This window comes from Myotis lucifugus, unplaced genomic scaffold, assembly GCF_000147115.1.
Source record: "Myotis lucifugus unplaced genomic scaffold, Myoluc2.0 scaffold_605, whole genome shotgun sequence".
NCBI classification, from domain to species: domain Eukaryota; kingdom Metazoa; phylum Chordata; class Mammalia; order Chiroptera; family Vespertilionidae; genus Myotis; species Myotis lucifugus.
Window position 1 is genome coordinate 195421 of NW_005871653.1, and position 20853 is coordinate 216273.

General features: G+C 42.3%; 1 protein-coding gene across 1 annotated transcript in view; it reads right to left on the reverse strand.

Moving 5' to 3' along the window:
• Nucleotides 1-20853, reverse strand: part of FNBP1 (formin binding protein 1) — a 91618-nt gene that overhangs the window by 16218 nt on the left and 54547 nt on the right. The window contains exons 7-8 of the mRNA XM_014447045.2: nt 2338-2466; nt 1020-1166 (exon numbers count right to left, since the gene is read on the reverse strand). Of these exons, the coding sequence (XP_014302531.1) occupies nt 1020-1166; nt 2338-2466 (276 nt within the window). The remainder of the gene's footprint in view (nt 1-1019; nt 1167-2337; nt 2467-20853) is intronic.

Consider the following 20853-nt stretch of genomic DNA (forward strand, 5'->3'; position numbering starts at 1 on the left):
ATAAAAGAACTTGGCTAAACACAGAGAAATTGGGCTATTATAAGCAATTCCCTGAAAAAAATACAGTCACACAAAAATCTATTTCCTATCAGAAGTTCTTAAAGCAATTTAGCATACACAAAGTCAGAGCAAAGAGTAGATGACCTCTCTAATTTCTCGGTTCATTGTGATGCTAATTTATTACATAATTTTACTTCATGTATATATTCCTCAGTCTCTCCTCTGCTAGAAAGTAAGTTCTCCTCCTTTTGCTCTACCGAATCCCTAGTACCTAGCTGGCACCCGGTGTGCAATGGAAATGTGCTGGACGAATCAATGTATCGGATGCCTACTCCTCGGCGTGCACTCTGCTAGGCACGTCGGGTCAACATGTCCTCAGGGGGCTCAGAAAGTTACAAGCACAGTGCCCTAGATAAAGGAGTCCATGCACAGATAAAGTATTACAAACACGAGTGACTGGTAATAACATTCTAGCTCGATGGTCATCTAATTAAAAAACCCACATAACTAGAGAAGATCATTTGAAAAGATTTCAACTGATTAGCCGTAGTTATTGTAGTTAAAAGGGAAACCACCATTCTGACATAACCTTGTGAGATTGTAAATGTCTTTTTCAAGGAAAAAGACATTTCCGAGCTTCTAATGTAAGAAATTAAAGTTGGGCTTGTTTCAGGGAAGTCAAGATTGGAGACTTAACTTCTAAACCCACCATTACTATTTCCCTTGAAAGGCCCTCTCCGCACAGTGACGTGCTGGTGACTGTGGACACTGTACACAGGGTGATTAATCCCTGAGACTGGCGTGATTTCTGTCCATGAGCCAGGCACATAAAACCACCCAAAGCCTTTGAACGAACTGCAGATGCAGAGACGCATGGAAGTAAAGGGTCAGTGGTGATGGGAAAATGGGAGGGGCGCTCAAAACATGGAACACCCAGACAGCGCAGAAGCAGCTACTGTTGACACCGAGAGCAACGGCCTGTCACGAGAAGGTTGAATGAGGTCACCTCCCAAACTTACAGTTTTCTCATCAATGCACTCGGCCGCCTTCACTATTCCATCCAAGCACTTCCCAATGATTGGAATCACCTGCCGGTCGACCTCCGCATAGGTCTTCATGGATTCTCCGAGTCTCACTATCCTCCGCTCCTCCATCTCTTGTATTTTCTGTAACATCAGATTTTGTGTAAAATTCATCTGCCCACGGCTGTCATTTAACGATGCTGTTTTTCAGCAGCACTGCTACCATGAGTCAACTGTCCAGTAAGCAAACAGGCCCATAAAAAGCAACTGTAAGGTTACTGCTCCCTGTACACGCATTTTATGAATTGGTGGGCTGCCCAAATGTATACTTCACACAATTCCACTCCTATTTCAGCAAGAATCCCAAACTCAGGTACTTTTAGTACTAACACCATTTGGTATTAGATTTCACACATTTCCTTCATCTTGGACCCACTGCTTTACCCTTTACCAAAAGCACAGTATTTGGTTAACTGTCTCAACCCAAGCAGGGCTGGGGTGTAACTAGCGCAGCTTCCTTCTGCGAGGTTTGGGGGCTCTTGTTCGCATGCGTGCAGACGCTATGAAGCAAAGAGCTATTGTTTTTTCTACAACTGCACTTGAGGTTTTAAAGATTCCCAAAGTGAGAGGACATGTGTGTATCTTTTTTGTTTTGTTTTGTTTTAAGGCTTAAATATCTTTTCTCATACCATTTTTGAAAACATAAAGGAGTCAAAAGAAAAATAATTCAAAGAACTGTCACCTGTTCAAATCTTACACCTATGAATGCTAATTGATTCCTAAAGTTAAGTTGGCTTTTTTTTGCGGGGGCGGGCATGGTAACTAGAACGGTCCTTTTAGCAAAGGAAGCGTTAATTTAAGAACCACTGCCCTAACTGGTTTGGCTCAATGGATAGAGCGTCAGCCTGCAGACTCAAAGGTCCCAGGTTCGATTCCTGTCAAGGGCATGTACCTTGGTTGCAGGCACATCCCCATTAGGAAGTGTGCAGGAGGCAGCTGATGGATGTTTCTCTCTCATCGATGTTTCTAATTCTCTATCCCTCTCCCTTCCTCTCTGTAATTAATCAATAAAATATATGAAAAAAAGAAAGAAAAAAAGAACCACAGTTCTAGACTCTGGGGCAAACCAAGGAAGCTACCAAGGCTACTGACGAATCTTGAGATGAACAGTTTACTTCATTTTACTGCGAGTCTATGTCGGAATGCTCCACAAAATGACTTGGGTTAGAGGAAATTGAGAATTATATAAATAACTTAGAATATAACCAGCAACCACAATCCCAAAGCCACACATTTCTTAGAAAGACAAACTGACCTGGAATATGTTGGGAATGTGAGTGTGGTAATACTCGCGCTGCTCATGGTTGAATTTCTGAAGAATCGATGAGTAATCAGCTTTGCTGTCCTCTGCCATTTGGTGACGTACTTGAGCTTGTTGTCGTGCCTGGGGGCAAAAAAATGAGAATATCCTCATGTTTACAGAGATCGAATGAAAGCCTAGAATTGCGAACCGGAGGGGCTGGGCTCAAATTTACCTCAAATGTGTTGTATTTAGCAGGTGCTATATTTTTAAAGATTATAGCTTACAGTCCACATTATTTTGTATCTGTTCCAGGAGTACACAGCATAGTGGTTACACAATCATATACTTTACAACGTGTTTCCCCTGATATTTCGTACCTACTTGGCACTGCACACAGGCATTACAGTATTTTAACTATATTCCAAATGCTGTTCTTTACATCCCCATGAGTTCTGTAACTACCAATTTGCATCTTTATTTTTTATTGATTGATTGATCTTAGAGAGAGAAAAGAAGGGGGAGGGGGGGAGAGAGAGAGAGAGAGAGAGAGAGAAACATCAACTTGTCATTCCACTTATCTATGCATTCATCAGCTGATTCTTATACGTGCCCTGCCTAGGGACTGAACCAGAAACCTTGGCATAGCGGGACTATGCGCTAACTAATTGAGCCACCCGGCCATGCTACTGCAAATGGTAAGATTTCATTCTTTTTATGGCTGAGTAATAATTCCTTTGCATATATGTACCACATCTTCTTTATCCATCCTCTACTGATGGGCACTTGGGTTGCTTCCATATCTTGGCTATTAAAAACATCACAGGTGTTATTTTTTAAAAATGGTTTAGAATTTGAATTTACTTTCGGTAAGGAGATGTGTTCTGATTTGTCACAAACCTCAGCATTCTGTTGTCTAACTTGGCGTTCCTGTCTAGGGAGACACCAGAGTCAGCATTCTTTCTCACCTGCACCTGCAACTTGCACTTGGCTACATTCACAGATTTGTGTTGCCTGGATGGGCCTTGTGAGAACTTCTGTGTATATAAATATATATAGAACACTGTGTACATATATGTTTTCTTCTTAAGGAGGAGGACATGAGGGAATCCATACATTTTTAAATTCAATTCTCAGTGGGGTTCATGAACAAAAAAGGCATATGAACCATGATCTAAACGGACTTTCTAAAACTCCCCACATTTATTTGTCGTTATACTGTAAGGAAGCAGTAAGCCTGCGCCCTCTTTGTGCTTTTTATGTTTTGGTGTATATGCTATTTTGTGGGCTTTCTCCATCCCTCCTAAATAATCAAGAATAAAATTCACCAGTTTGTTCCCTCTTCTAATCCATATTTTGGTTTCTCACATACCTACAGGGGAGGAGCAAGTGCTGACATGTTACAGAATGGATGTGAAAGCTCCAGCCAGATCCCAGGGATAGTTAGGCTGGCGATCCATCCTACACTCACCCAGCACTTGGAGGGTCCCTAGATAACACTGCTCAGGAACCCCGAGACGGGACCGGGGTGGGGGTGGGGGGGGGGCGGCGGCGCACACCAGGCCACACCCACCGCTGCCAGAGGAAGAGAAGGCTTGGCTGGCAGCTGACTTGGCAAGCCTGCCACACTGAGCCAACAACACCACAGGAAAAGGGCTTGTTCCCACATAACCAAGGCAACTTTTTGTTTGTTTGTTTTTTGCCTTGTTTTATGAACCCAATAGTTGGAAAAAAAAAAAAAAAAAGAAAGAAAGAAAGAAAAAGAAAGAACAGGAACGTTCAAATGTAAACCCTAAGCACACACGTGGGGGTTGTTCATCCCTTCCTGGCTGGTCGTTGATAACATCTCCGCTGGTTTGTGGCATCGCAGGGCTTTGCTGGTTTCCTGCCTGTGACGTGAAAGCTCACCTGGTTCTCACTTCCTGACTCACTGACTCACAGGCGCACTGGTCAAGGCCCAAGGTGGTCGCTGGGAGAGGCTTCCTTTATTCCCTTCCCCATGCATACAGACACTTCCCGAACCCGGTACCGGCATCAGCAGAGCCAAACGAGTTTCCTTATTGCCCGACGTGTCTCAGTTTCTTGAGGCCTCAGGTACCTCAAAACCACCACATCATTTCTCATCTCCCCTTGGGTCTTTCAGCTGCTACTCTTTCTGCCGCCCGTCCTGTCCCGTCCTGACCATATGCTGTGGCTTCCGCTTCTATTGCATCTTAGTAAACACAGAATCCGTCCCCAACACGCTACGTGCCCAGCTACCCTGACAACCCCACGCCCTCCTCCGCTAAATCGCTTCCCCACCTACGTGCACTCCATCTGTCCCTCTCAGGCCACCAACGCGAAGTCCTCTTAACTCTTTCAATTACCTAGACTTTACCTTCATCACTTGGTTACGAATATGAAAAAACACAAGGGAATTCCCAAGGCCTCAAATGTCTAAAAAATTCTCTATTTCATTCACAAACCTTCCTCAGAAAAAGACACAAAAACCCCAGGGGCAGGGGAGGGCTCGCCACTTCTGTAAACAAGAATAACAAGCAAGAAGACGGACAGTCCCCGTGTTAGTTTTGGAGAAATGATTCTGCCTTGGTGAATTTTAGAAACAGCTTCGTTCTGAAGCAGAGATCAGTACGTCATTATTATATACGGGGTGTCCCCCCCAAAATGCATGCAAACAGAATATAGTTATAAGTTATGTTTATTAAAATGCATTTCATTTTCATTTAACAGCTACCAGCTGTGAAAGTGTGTATACATTTTTGGGGGGACACCCTATATATATACATGTATGTATGTATGTATTTACGCATGTATACACACACACACACACGCCACATGAGCGTTTCCTCAGGACAAGTCCATCGTGCCAGCCTTGGGATATTTTTCTGATGAGATCTGGGGGCGAGCCCCCCGCAGCACCATGTGGGAGGAAGTGGTTGTGATCCGCTTCCTCCTCCCTCCCCAGAATCTCCGGCGATGTCTTCGCCTTGGCTCTCTGATGGCCTTTGTAAGCATATTCACTCATAATAGTTTCCTGATGTCCTTTCATATAACTAGGGACTACTACTGTGAACTGTGGAAGCGACCGAAATAAGCAGCCACATGTATCAGCTGAGCAGAAGGAAAGGCAGACCAACATCCGCCAGAGGGAATGGGGATGTTCCAGAAGCGGGTCTCCCTGGGAGCTTTTCTTGAGTGCCAAAGCTTGGCCAGAGATGGCACACGTCCATGCATTTCTACAGCCTCCCTCTCGCCCACTGAAAGGATAGAGAAGCACTTAAAGGAAGCAAAACCTTGTTGTACATTCAATTCTTCAAGGTCACAGCAGGAAGGCAGGACTGTCTTAGCCTCCATCCCCGCACCCATCTGCTTTGAATTAATCCTCACTTTGGAATCCCGAGCCCAGGAATGTGCCATTGTTCTGACCAAGTTTAATATGGAAAATCTTTTTCTGTTTTGTAAGCTGTTGTGTTTATTTTACGATGGAAAGAGCCAGCTCAATCAGTTACTAATTATAACAGGTATATTTTTAGAACTATCTTTAATAGTATTTTCAAAAATTATCTGAAGTAACCAATTACTAACTAGATGTTTTAGAACGTGCACCTCCTCATGTACTAGTATATGCTACACGAAGGTTAAAGCATCACTATTTCTCATTTCTTTTTAAGTCAGTCTAAAAATAGCCACTATTATCTTAAAGAGGTACAGTAGTTCCATTAATTAAAATTTCCATTCTAAATTTTTTTTTTAATGAGTCAGAGTCACGGAATTTAGAGATAATCTAAAAAACCCCAGAATGACCACAACTGCAGGAGACTGTAAGTCACACACATCTTTGAATAAGACCTACTCCACTTTCACTGTCAATCACAAAGACTGAATTTAAACTTGAGAATTTCTGTGACAAGCCCTTGGGAATCTCCCCAAATAAATCCAAATAGAAGTATGTACTGTTTACGCATGAGTTCACTGCTAGGTAATTTTTTTTTAAATTTATCTTTATTGTTGAATTACGGGGTAATTCTTTTTCTTTTTTAAAATTTTTATTGAGTTTATTGGGGTGACATTGGTTAATAAAATGATATAGGTTTCCGGTGCACAATCGTTTACACCATCTGTGCATTGCATTGTGTGTTCACCACCCAGAGGTAAGCCTCCTTCCGTCACCATTTGGGTAATTCTCAATACCGTCCACCCCCACATCCTATGGAAGTACAGCTTCCTGCCTAAGAGGTCAGACTTGCCGTTTCTAAATAAAGGAAACAATATACTAGAAACTGAACTGCAGCCCGATGCTTCTCAACCCGAATGGGCTTAAGATAAAAATATTGGAATGCATTTAGATTGTTAGCACGGACAACGTGTGAAGCGACTTCCCTATTCGACTTCCTGGATCCTGACCGGGCATCGAACCATGACCTCCTGGTTCATAGGCCGACGCTCAACCACTGAGCCATGCCGACGGGGCAGTAATGAGATTTATTACTTTCTTATCATGACCTCAGCCGCCTCAGGATGTGACTCCTGCTGTTCATTAAGGGACACGCCATTCACCGCAGAGCGCTGGGGAAGTCGCCTTTGCCCTTCACATGTAATATAACGAAGGACAAAACCCTGTTTTTTTTTTGTTTTTGTTTTTAAAATATATTTTATTGATTTTTTACAGAGAGGAAGGGAGAGAGATAGAGAGTTAGAAACATAGATGAGAGAGAAACATCGACCAGCTGCCTCCTGCACACCCCCCACTGGGGATGTGCCCGCAACCCAGGTACATGCCCTTGACCGGAATCGAACCTGGGACCTTTCAGTCCGCAGGCCGACGCTCTATCCACTGAGCCAAACCGGTTTGGCAACCCTGTTTTTTATTACCAAAAATTTGGGGATAGCAAATGAGGAATATTTGACAGCTCTGGTTGCTCAAATAATAGTAAATATTCTCTGAAGCAGCTGTACACTCAATACTTTGTTTCCTCATTATCAGAGGAAATGTGTGTGTGTTTTTAATGGAAACAATCTATAAAATGGCAATAATTTAATGATATCAACATCAGTTAATAATTAAATTGTAAAGACATATCTAAAGGAATATAATACATAATGTTCTGTCACATGGCAGATGCTCAGTTATTATTCATTCAATGATTCTGGAATCAGGTTCCAATGTATATGAACATTTACCATATAGCAAGTTTGTCTTTCTATTGAATATTTGGTACTCCTCTGAGCCTTATTAAATAACTTTTCTCATGTGAATACCCAGCATGAGGGAAGATGCTGCAATGTCCGACTCAAGAACTGCTGTTGCAAGGTACCATCTCCCTGCACTGGTCAGGGTCTTTTCAATAAATACAAAACATGCTCAAACACACCCCATCTTCGAAATTCAATACAAACACTCTCACTTCACTGCACTGTGCTCCACACCTAATACTCTATTCTCTGCTCCTCAAAGAGCAAAACTCCTCAGATATGTCTTCATTTTATGCATTTCGTTCATTTTACAGAGGAAATGTGTTTTAGGCTGGAGGGGAAAGGGGCTGAAACTGAGATTTCATCCTGAAGTTACTATCCTGCAGGGTGATGTGTGGCAGCTCCGCTCACAGAGCAGATGGCCTGACCCCAGGGCCGGGACCCCGCCGGCCTGAGGCGCAGCAAGAATCTGGCACTTGGCTCTTGACCTACCTCTCTTCAATCTACCTGAGCTATTGACTCAATAGTGTGGACAAAATTAGTCATATGAATTTAATCACGTACGTTATTTGGCCATCCTCTCTTTAGTTCTTTTTCCCACCTCAATCACAAAAAGTGCTTGCTGTAAAATAATTCAAATTTGCAGAGCTGTATGGTTTAGAAAGTAGAAGTACCCACACCTCTAGCCTCTGATAATCAGTATTTACAGTGACAGCCTGGAGTTCGCAATTTGTGTGTGTGTTGGAGGGCAGTGTCTGAGAAAACATCGAAGGAGGCACAGCAGCCTGGGACAAGTGATTGGAAAGTTCTAGAAATACAGCTGCAAGGATACCACTAAATGACACCACAGTGATCCCCAATCAACAGCTGGCAAACGTGGTGAGTCTGAGTCACCAAGGAGCCCCAAACAGTGGACACCTTGCTTCTGGACAGGCCAGGTTGATGAGAAGCACACAAGTCTTCACAGCCCGCAAGGGAGATCAGAGAAAACCTGTTGAGAACGCCTGGAAGCTTGCACTGATTTTCTGGGATTTGTCAAAAACTAGTCTTTGACCCAGAATTCTACCGGTGGGAATTGATCCTAATGAAATAATTTTAAATGAAGTCTGCAACTGAGGCACGTGCCCTTGATAGGAATCAAACCCAGGATCCTTCAGTCCGTGTGCCAACACTCTATCCACTGAGCCAAACCGGCCGGGCTAATGCACTAATGTGTAGCATTTAAAAAGAAAAAAAAATGTGAAAGAATATTTAGCCCAGCCAGTGTGGCTCAGTTGGTTGAGCATCGACCCATGTACTGAGAGGCTGCCAGTTTGATTCCTGGTCCGGGCACATGCCTGGATTGCCAGCTTGATCCCCAGGAGGGGGAGTGCAGGAAGCAGCCCATCGATGTTTCCATATCATTCCCTCTCCTTTCCTCGATTTCTAAAATCAATTTAAAAAAAAAGAATATTTGATGATCAAGGAATGTGAAAGCTGTATATAATTTAATTTTTTTACAGTTTCCAAAACAGTATTTCCAGCATAACCCCATTACTGTAAAAATATAAAACATTAATAATGATAACTTCTGTAAGAGTGATGAGGGCATATCTTATCTTGCTAAAAAGATTAGTAAAAGAGACAAATTTTAATGCTGAATTCTAGAAACTGAAAGGTTGAAGGCTTGCCTTTGAGGCCCCAAAAGAAAACAAAAAGCTCTGAAAAGATAATGTAGCAGGAGGGTTACCAACATAGAAGAGATGAAAAAGGTCTCTGTCTGGAACAATGTCGTTGTATGATAAATGGCATTGTTCAAATTTCCCAGCGCTGCTGCCTCGAGAATACATTTCCAAGTTCAAGACTGAGAATGCATTTACAAATTCCTATTCAGACGGAGTGCTGGGAGTTTTTGTTGGAGCCTTCCAGGCCGAGAACTTGCCAAAACAATGAGTCTGTCTTTGATAAATTATAAAGGCAGCTAAAATACAAAACAGAGAAAAACTTCAAAATAAGTTAACCAAAGAAATATGCTTGAACTATTCCAGCAATTTCCTGATTTTTTTTTTAACAGCCTTACAACTGGTAGCCCCAGCCTGGTAGGTTCCCTTGGTGCAGAGTCACTGAAATAGGAGAGACTATGGAGAGGTAGCAAATGAGACCAGCATCTCAATCCCACATGGGCCATTCACTTGCTAAACAGTTTTAAGAAAAGGCCTTCTGTTCCCCTATATTCCGGATGCTTTATTTGAAAAGTAGAATGTGAAATATCTGCTTACTCAAGGTGAGTGGCAGTTTCTGCTCAGAGAGAAGCCAATGCTGACATTGTTCGTCTGGACGCTGGCACCACTCCAAGGTGGGCTGGCGGGAACACATTTGGGAGGCGCTCGGGGCTCTAAGACTCTTCCTCTTCCCTGGCTTCTAATTGCATTGTCACTGGCAAGAGCCTTGAGCTTTCAGTTATGTGGGTTTGAAATGATCTCTTTCTCTTCCCCTTCTCTCCTTAATAAATAACCTCACCACAGAACATGACAATCACAAGGTTTCATATACATACAGCTGAAGAGAGCTGGATCCTAGGAAGTTAATGCTTATATGACCACCATTCTCTATGGCTGTGCAGTTATTGTGAAAAACAAAAATACTGAAAGCACTTTGTAAATCTAGTTCTAGAAAATATATGTTCCACAGAAGAGAAAAAAATTATTCCCGATACATACCCCAAGGTAAATAAATGAAATACTATACTTCTAGTTCTGAAGGAATGTAAGGTGTCTGGAGTTAGGTTAGCAGCTGTCTACCTTATTACCCAAGTCACAATAGATTTCAAACAGCAATGCTTAATACTAAAAATCTCACATGTGTCATTCAGTAAATACTACCAATGAGCTTAAGGTGTAAGACCATAGGCCCTTCCTCTATTCCAACCTCAGTGTTAGCTTTCTTGGCTCTCCTTTAAGCTGGTGACAACCAGCAAAACTTGTGTAGTGATCAGACAGGACAGCCAGGAAGCTTGTTGAGGTCTCAGGCGATAGGGTGGATGGGGAAAGAGTGTATTTGAGAAACAAAACCTTACACTTGTGTATGTATTACACAGGTGGTACCAGAATCCCAAGCCCAAGTGATTAACATAAAAATTAGTTCGAGCCCGGCTGTGGTGGCTCAGTGGATTGAGCGTCATCCCATGAACCAAGAGGTCCTGGGTTTAATTCCCAGTCAGGGCACATGCCTGGGTTGTGGGCTCGATCCCCAGTAGGGGGCGTGCAGGAGGCAGCCCATCAATGATTCTCTCTCACCATTGATGTTTCTGTCTCCCTCTCCCTTCCTCTCTGAAATCAATAAAAATATTTTTTTTAAAAAGAAAAGAAAATATAAAACACTTTCCAGTGCCAGTTTTTTTAGCAGTAGGTTCCATAGCGTTTCATCAGGGTCACATTCATTCCGCCATTTTGCTTTAAGCATCATGATCCGTTCTTAACTGACCTCTCCAGCTAGGTCCTGCTCCGTCACCTGCCCCATCAGGCAGGTCAGCATCTGCAATGTGTTTCCCTCAGAGCCCTGGATGAAGTTCTCGCCACCTCAGTTGCTCTCTCTCTGTTCCTTCCTTTCAACTTCTACCCATTCTTCATGCTCCACTCCCAAGTCCTCCTTCAGACCTATCCCAACATACTGTACTCCACGTGGAGTTTTTTCAGAGGCAACATCCACAAACAACTTCTGAGCTCCTGGGACCTGCTGGTCACAGGACCAGGTGCTTAGATAGATGATGTAACTCAATCATTTTCACTGCTTTGCTCTGGTTATCTTCACCACGGAGTTGGCATGTAACAGGGTACTCTTCTTCCCCACAGACCCAGGTTTTCCTGGTCTCTCCATGGCATCATCATTTGCTAACCAGGGTCCTCGTGAAAGGCATCTACGGCAATCCTACTGACGCTCTGCACTGTTTGTTCAATACATCTTCCTGCAGACACCTAGATGTCTAGAATGTGCAAGATATACTCAATTGATTCACAGTAGGTTGAAGGGGGAAGAATTGAGGAGGGAGGAATCAGAAGTAATCCAAGGAGAAGGTCACAAACAGGCAAAATTCAGGTGGCAATACCAGTCTCAACCAGTTAACAGAAGTCCAAACACAGGCCACTACTTTACACACATCACCACCACTGGTGCCTCACAACCATCCTTGAAGGGTGTATATCATCCTTGTTGTACAGAGTAGAAAACAGGCTCAGATTAAGTAAATTCCTCGTTGCACCATTAGTGATTGTTAGAAACAGGATCTGAACCCACTTCTATGTAAGATTAACATTAAGAACAAGCTCTTGGCCAAGCTAGGCCATTTATTATCAGTAAACATTAAGATGTTATTCAATGAGTTACCATATGAAAGCCTTCAGAACAGAGAGGGGCACATAGTGCCAAGTGTTCGAAGCTATACACACACACACACACACACACACACACACACGTAAATAATACTCAATTCAGTTTTATTTCCTACTAGAGGCCTGGTGCATGATATTAGTGCACTGCAGGGCGGGGCGGGGGGGGGGGGGCGGGGACGCCCTCAGCCTGGCCTGCACCCTCTCACAGTTGGACATCCCCCAAGGGGTCCTTAGCGCTGCTGCCGAGGCGGAAGAGGTTCTCACTACCGCCACTGCACTCGCCAGCCGTGAGCCTGGCTTCTGGCTGAGTGGCGCTCCTCCTGTGGGAGCACACTGACCACCAGGGGTCAGCTCCTGCATTGAGCATCTGCCCCCTGGTGGTCTGTGCATGTCATAGCAACCGGTCATTCTGCAGTTGGGTTGATTTACATATTAGCCTTTTATTATATAGGATTCATATCCCTATATTCATGTAATATAAATATTTGTATTCAGGTCATATTTTATTTAATTCAGTTTTAGCTTCAGATCTAGGGTATAAGAAGGACCCATCACCTTGCTTTGCTCTGTTGGTATTTTGCACATTAACTAGAGGTTTGGTAATGATTATGCTTTTAGGAGTATTGAGGCAGAGCTAAGATAGCTTCTCATGTCAACATTTTAATGCAGATGAAATGCATACTAGAAATATTTCACTGGAGAGGCTTTTGAAAGCATTTAGTCTTTATATAAATTCACTTCTGGTAGCACCTCCTCCCCCATATCTCATACACTGAGATTTAAAATTTTGGCTTTCTTGTTTCTTTTTAGATACTTATTTAACCAAACTCCATTTTTAGTGTAAAAACCACTTATTTCAAAGACAAATAAGTGAAAAATTAAGGTTAACAAGTGAGACAGTAATAACTTCTAGAGAATGAACTGAAACTAGGAGCTGACTACAACTTTAAGAGTAGTTTTGTGTGAAGCATTTGACCATAGTAAGTAATTTTATGTTTCAACAATCCTGTCACAAATTTCATTTTTAGTGGTAAAACTAATATGAACGTCATGGTTTTTTTTTCTTTTCTTTTCTTTTTTAAAAATATATTTTATTGATTTTTTACAGAGGAAGGGAGAGAGATAGAAAGTTAGAAACATCCATGAGAGAGAAACATCCATCAGCTGCCTCCTGCATACCCCCTACTGGGGATGTGCCCGCAACCAAGGTACATGCCCTTGACCGGAATTGAACCTGGGACTCTTCAGTCCACAGGCCGATGCTCTAGCCACTGAGCCAAACTGGTCAGGGCAGTTTTTTTTTTCTTAATCTCATCCTACAAATATTCATTTATGACATAGATCAAAGTTGTGTCTTGTTTACAAATATAAATACATTTATTCCACATCTAATAATTGGAGAAAATTTCCATTAAATTCTATTTCCCATGGGAAATGTCAAAGCAAGTAAACATATCTATTACTACTCAGGACAAACATTAAGAATGAAACAATAGAAGCCATTCAGGATGTTCATTTAATACAAACATGCTGAGAAGCAAAGTAAATAAAACATAAACCCTACAGATGACGTCTTGCAGGGCAGATATAAACAAGAGACTAACAAAAGTGTCTTTTCTAGAATCTCTGATTTGGATACTGATCCACTTATAAAAGAATAGTCAGTAACAACATTCATTTTTTACAGTGCATTTTTAATTCTATATTGTCTCCTGTAAATTAAAAGCAGTTAAAGCTGAAAGATCAAGCTGTAGTTGCAAAATTTATTTCCTGTATTCATACTAACCACTTCCTCTTTTTTAAGAAAAAAAATGTTTTCTAACTTGTTACAATGAACAATTCCTTCAGACATTTTATATGCAGCAAATGTGAGGAAAGCACTAAAGATATTAACATGTTTAATAAAGATGGCAGCTTCCTAGTTACAGCAAGGGCAGAGAAAATATTGAATAGTACAACTCCTTATTCGTACAATAACTTAAGGAGTCGTCTTGCTAGAGGCTGTTTCCCCAAATGGTAAAAAAATGGAACACTCTGCTACTCAGCTGGCTTCCGTTAGCACAGAACCTACCCGACCTGGCCAGGGCTGCCTTCCCAGAGCCGGCAACTCTGATTCCAACCGAAGCAAACTCTTAAACTACTACAGTTCATTGGTTTTATCAAGACAATTTACCAAACTGATAATCACTCAAGTCAATTCCTTTATACTTGCTTACAATGGCATAGATTCTTTACTCTAACTTTATTTTTCTCTTTAAAATATTCTACTGTGCGATACGTGACATAAAAAAACAGCACATGTATATTGGATTGTAAATAGAAACGTGAAGTTTCATCACTTAGCTCTTGGAATTCTACCTTAGTTCATGGCTCGGGATTTCATATTCGACTCCACCTTCGGGACATCTACGTAGAATTTAAAAGCTAATAATGTTCAAAGCCAAATATTTTTAGAAGCCATAATGTCACACAAAAATGGAATTTAAAAATGCCCCAAGAAACCGATACACTGTTCTGAGTGCTCATGGTCAGGATTATAATTTAATTTAGTTTGTAAAACATTTCCTCAAGTCGGGTTATATAATAAAACTCCCGAGGAAGCCAAACAAGGAAACCTCTCACTCTGTAGAGAGAGTTCTTCTGCTTAGTCAACACTCAGAGTTGCAACGTGTTGGAATAAAGAAGCCAGGTTAACCGTTTCATAGTCAACAACTGCCCACAGAACTGAGACAGGCAGTGGAGGAACCAGTCGAGTTGAAGGAAACTCGACCTGTAGGAAAAGGAGAAATTGGTACTAAAGTTCAAAATGCATAACTTGAACTCTCTGACCATTTCTGCAGCCACTTGTGACCAGTAACTGCAGTTTCAGTTAAACAATATCCTATTCTGCATTTAGAAATTATGTAAGAGCCAACAGTCACAAGGCGAGGGCGACTTAGAGAAAGGGAATTATTCACGGCCTGACATGGATGAACTCCGTCTAATGCATGCATTTAGCAAACACTGTTCTCTCTGTTCGGGAATATTAGTCCACATTCCATTCATTTTGATAACCTTTTCCTTTTTCATCCCAACGCCACAGTAACCAACGGCAGCACCACCAGATCCAGGGCGCAGGTGCTGCCCTCACCCAAGTTCGTCTGGCACGCTATTATGCCAAAGCAGAGGGACAGAGAAAACCCGGCTTGAAGGTCCTTGTCACCGAAATGCCATTCAAGGGTTGTTTAGGGGGCAAATGGGAACCTTCACCAGACAGTGAACTAAACATCAGAAAGAAAGAGAAAGACACATTCCTTAAAGTCCAGGACGGTGTGATTACATGCCGGTGTCTGTGCCACCCCCATCTCGCCAGCACAGTCAATGAATAAGGAGTGAGGGAATGAAGGACAATGAATGGGAACATTACATGACTTAGGAATTCACCAACAAATTCAGTGTTTTTTAAAAATGAGAATACCATAAAAATCATGATTCAAAAAAGTATGGGGTGACTCTTGTGGGGGGGGGGCTATGTGGAAATAGAAAAAACAGATTCAGAATTTAGTTGGATAAAAAGCTGTACCAAGCAGAAGCAAACTGTAAGGAAAAATAGTTCCCAGAGAGACTTTATAATATAAATGAATGGTTACTTAGAATTCTAATTCTTAAAACATCATCTCCAACTTAGGCTTGAAATATTGACCCCGTTAGAAAGTACGCTCTTGCCCACTTGTTTGCACGTTACACTGTGTAGCCGGAGAGGGGTCTGGCCGGGACTGCCTCTCAGCCGCGCTGCATCACAACTGAGCCGTCTCCAATGAATGACGTGACCTTCTCACAGCACCCCAAACTGGGGGGTCCATTGGTGGTGAATTGGAGCCAAAGACATCGGTTGATGGGTTTTCCCATGTTCCCTTGCAGGCCTTCAACTTCCAATACTATACACAGGAAGGACTACCGTGTCCATCGCGTACAAGGGGAGGAAACAAGTCTGGTTTTACCTTCCACTGAAGCACATGGGTCATGAGCCACAAGATGGCCTGTTCCAATATGGTCCTGCTGCAAGCCCAGACGGACTCGTTCCAGAGCAGGGGAACTCGTTTTAAAACTCTGACAGCTGCGTCTGGGCGACAAAAGGCTGTGTAGTTCCTTGAGTTCCATCCCCAATAAAAACTACCCCATCGAGCTTATTTCCGTGCCTCATCATTCCTCAGAGGAACGTGGCATCCTCGCCACATCCAAACGTGTTCACTGGCCCAGAGATAAAACTGACCGTGTTTCCGCATGTCCACGCCATGCCTGTGCATTTACTTTTGGTTACACGGGCTCCTCCAGGATCACACACACCCATGTGTAAGCTGATCACTAAACATCTGCTAACACAGACACCAAACACAAAGCAAGTGTCTACTGATGTCCTCCGTGGACGCAGGCGGGTTTTAGGCCATTTCTGAAAAACATGGCTCTAGTCCCTGTGTGGGACAGTTAACTTATAGTTTAGAAGATACGTGCACACGTGGTTCACAACAACCGTGTCATCAAACGCAAATGGCAACTCGGGCCAGTCCTCCCTCCTTCCGGGGAGCAGTGACATCTCTGTGAGCACAGGCTGATACTCCAAGGGTTGCGGGGCTGTTAGAAAAAGGAGGGCGAGCGACTTCCAATACAACCAGGTAATGTAATCGTTTGCAGAAACTGGGGAAAAGACATTTATATGAGATTCAAAGGCTTTCCAAAGTCAAAATGGAAAATTACATTAAGTAACGATAAGAACTGAAAGCCTGCATCCTTTCAGCTGGATACTGACAGAGGCTTCGCAGACGATAAAGCAAAACCCTGGGAAATGACAGTGCTTCGAGTCACCTTCATCAGCAAAGTAGCTTAAGGATTCCAGTGTGGAGACCAGTGATGGCGAACCTATGACACGCGTGTCAGAGGTGACACGCGAACTCATTTTTTTGGTTGATTTTTCTTTGTTAAATGGCATTTAAATATATAAAATAAGTATCAAAAATATAAATCTTTGTTTTACTATGGTTGCAAATATAAAAAAATTTCTATATGTGACACGGCACCAGAGTTAAGTTAGGATTTTCAAAATGCTGACACGCCGAGCTCAAAAGGTTCGCCATCACTGGTGTAGACCCTGCTCTACCAGCTTCAGTGTTTGTGATGCCAAAACTGGGTAATTTATCGTATCCTTGGGGAGGAGGTAAGTGAAACAAAAGACTGCTCTCAGTACAAGGAAGAATTACGCATCCCTGGAAAGATTTAAAAAGTTGAGGAGAGCAATCCAATCGGCAGTCCCTATCAAGTCCCACAGCTGCCTTTAGGTCCAGCTATTGTACTTAAAAAATATATATATTATTGGTTTCAGAGAGGAAGGGAGAGGGAGAGAGAGAGAAACATCCATGATGAGAGAGAATCATTGATCGGCTACCTCCTGCATGTCCCACACTGGGGATCTATCGCACAACTTGGGCATGTGCCCTGACCAGGACCCGGAATCGAACCGTGACATCCTGGTTCATAGGTTGATCCCAACCACTGAGCCACACTGGCCGGGCAAGCTATTGTACTTTTGATAACTTAGCTACCTTGGATCTAACCAAGAAAGAAAAACAAAGAAAAAAGTCATCCTGGAAATTTTTGAACCACAAAGGGTCAGAACTCACACAGCCTGTGTGGATCCCAAACCCAAGTTGGAAAACTTAGATTGATGCAGTCCTGGCTGGGTAGTGACCCCAGGTGCTGCCAGCTCCCTGGAGAACCCACGCTGAACGTAGGCCACAGATAAAATTCAAAGCAACGTACACTGATAATCACACATAGATGGGTCTCTCTCACATGCTAGTCTGCTGGAAGTTACACTTTCTTACGTGGCTGAAATACAGGGCGATGATGGTATGACAGGGAAGTCTCCCTAGTCCACAGCAAGTTTTCACATGAATGTTTGGGAGCAACCACGGGGAAGCTTTCTCACAACAGCACATGGGGCAGACAGTCTGGGAAAGATGTGCCCGGCAAAGCTAACCCCCCAAAGCAGGTAAACTAGGCTTCAAGGCATAAAGCATGAGCGTGGAAAGAAAGTGACACTGACGACAAGTTCAATCTCATGGAAGATATTACAGTTCTAAACTGTATTTCTTAATAAAATAACTTCACAGTAGCAGAGCAAACTGACAGGAAATGGCAAACCTTCCACTGTTATCATCACACCAGTTAGCTTACTGATCACTGGCCACTGCCATATCGGCTGGGAAGATCTTGCACATATTAACTCCCTGAGTACACCCACCAGCCCTCTGCGCTGTATTCCCGTTGTACCGACAAGGAAAGCAAGGCACAAAGAAGTGATATGTCTCTCTCAACAAAGGTTACAACAAGCCGACCCTAAAATCCCTAGTGGTGGGAAGATTTGGACGACACAATCAACAAGTCTGATCTGATGGAAATAGGTAGACTCTGCAACTAAGAGCTGGAGAATACACAGTCTCTTCAATTACTTAAAGAACATTTACAAAACTGACCAAGTGTGAGGCCTCAACAACCAGAAAAGACTCAAACTCGGGCTTTTTACAACCACAATGCAATTAAATTAGAAATCAATAACAAAAAACAGATGTTTAAATATGTCATACAATTGAAAAATTTAAAACATGCTTCTACATAAATCATAGGAGAGATTAAAAAGTAAAAGAAATGAAAAAGATCAGGATGTGAATAATAATAGACATTAAAATTCATGGGTTGCAGATAAATCAGTGCTTACATAAGAAATTTGTTACTCAACTGCTTATAATAGAAAAGGAGAAAAGTTGGAATGAGGTAAGCATCTGAAGAAAGAAACATTTAAAGGACAAGAGATGAAATCCAAAGACATTGACAGAGCCCTCGCTGGTTTGGCTCAGTGGATAGAGCTTCACCCTGTGGACCAAAGGGTCCCAGGTTTGATTCCCATGTACCTCAGTTGCAGGCTCCTCCCCGGCCTGAGCCCTGGTCGGGCTCACGCAGGAGGCAACCAATTGATGTGTGTTTCTCTCACATCAATATTTCTCTCTGTCTTTCCCTCTCTCTTCTACTTTCTCTAAAAATCAATGGAAAAATATCCTCGGGTGGTGATTATAAAACAAACAAACAAACAAACAAAAAAACAAAGATGTTGACAGAGAAGGGTTGAAAGAAAGGAAAGGAAATGAAATAGAAAATAGAAGTAGAAAAGAGAAGTTGCACCAAGACAAATTGTGGTTCTTGGAAAATCGTAATAAAAATGATTTTGGAAAAATGACCCCAAAAAGGGGGTGGGGGGGGGGAGGAGTATAAATAAACAATATTAGGAATAATCAACATATGCAGCAAAAATTAAGGTGAGAGATTATGGGCAACATTTAGCCAAGATATTTCAAACCTTAAGATGAAATGGAGATATTTCTAGAAAAATATTACCCCAAGATCAACCAAAGCAGCAGACATTAAAGGAATCGAATCAGTAACTTTCCCACGATGCAATATCACGAAACATTTAAAAACTGTTAATTTCATCTCACATATATTATTTCAGAATATAGAAATATGAGTAAGCTTACTACAAAACTAGCACGTAAAGCAAACTAGGACAAGAACAATTATAGGCTAATCTCAATGACTACAGACGCAAAAATCTTGAGTGAAATAAATACACGGTGACCTAGTTGGAATTGTCCCAGGAATGCCAATTTGGTTTGATATAAGAAAACTGATCCATGAACTCTATCCCATTAATAATGGGATGAAAGGAAGCAGAAAATTTATTTGACGATATTCAATATCAAGTCAAGCTTAACAAAACCTCTTGGCAAAATAGGAAAAGAAGGGAAATCCCTTAACCTGATAAAGGGCATATTAAAATCATGCCGAATGGAGAAACATTTGAAGCCCTCTTTATAATCAAGCACAAGATAAGGAGTCCACAATTACTGCTTCTAGCAGCGTAATGGAGGTCAAAACCAGCAGAGCGAGATAAGAAAAATAAATAAAAGGCATAAGGACTGCAAAAGAAGAAATAAAACCGTCATTCTATGCCGGTGATAGGACTGTCTCTATAGAAAAGTCAAAATAGAAATGAAAAGAGTTTAGCAAGGCACCGGGCTCTAAAAGTAACATATGAAAGTCATGTGCTCTATATTCCACCTGAATAAAGTGAAAAACATAATATCAAATGAGAACAAATAAAGTCAGAAGAAATTAAATGAGCCCTGGCCGGTGTGGCTCCGTTGGTTGAGCATCATTCCGTGCACCAAAAAGTCCCTGGTTCGATTCCCAGTCAGGTTCCCGACTTGGTACTGAACCCGCAAGCTGGGCATGTGCCCCGACCGGAAATCCAACCAGGGACCTTTTGATGCACGGAATGATGCTCAACCAACAGAGCGTGTCACACCAGCCAGGGCAGGGTCAATCTATTGTAACTGAATAATATTTTTTATAGTTTGGAAAGTTGTCTGTTTAAGGAGAACTCACGACAAATTTATGGTAATTTATAGTAACTTTACCAGCATATTAGTATATCTTTTGGTAAAGTAAATAAATGAGAATGTGTATTTTAATGTACTAGATAATTCTAGAGGAAGGCATACTGACATATACCTTGGCTTTAAGCAAGGAATTTGGCAGGAGGGGCAAATAATGAAATAGCTAACACACACTTTTCCAACTCATCTTGTCTGCAACGAACCTGGCAAAAGTGAAAGAAACCTCTGAAAAGGCAGGCTTTTCCCAGGAGGGGCAGGAGGCTGTGGCCGCCAGCACAGCCCTGGGCAGCAACGAATGAAGACCGTTATTTAACAGGCTGATTTGTTTACGCCCTATTGATGACTGTCACAAAAAGAAAATTCAGCTTCGAGGGAGCAAACGCCAGAAGACACAGCGCAAGCTCTCTGACACTCCTCGTTGCCAATTCCAGTGCATTCAGAGAAGCCGAGGACTTGCATGCGGGCCTCAGCTGCAACCTGCTAGC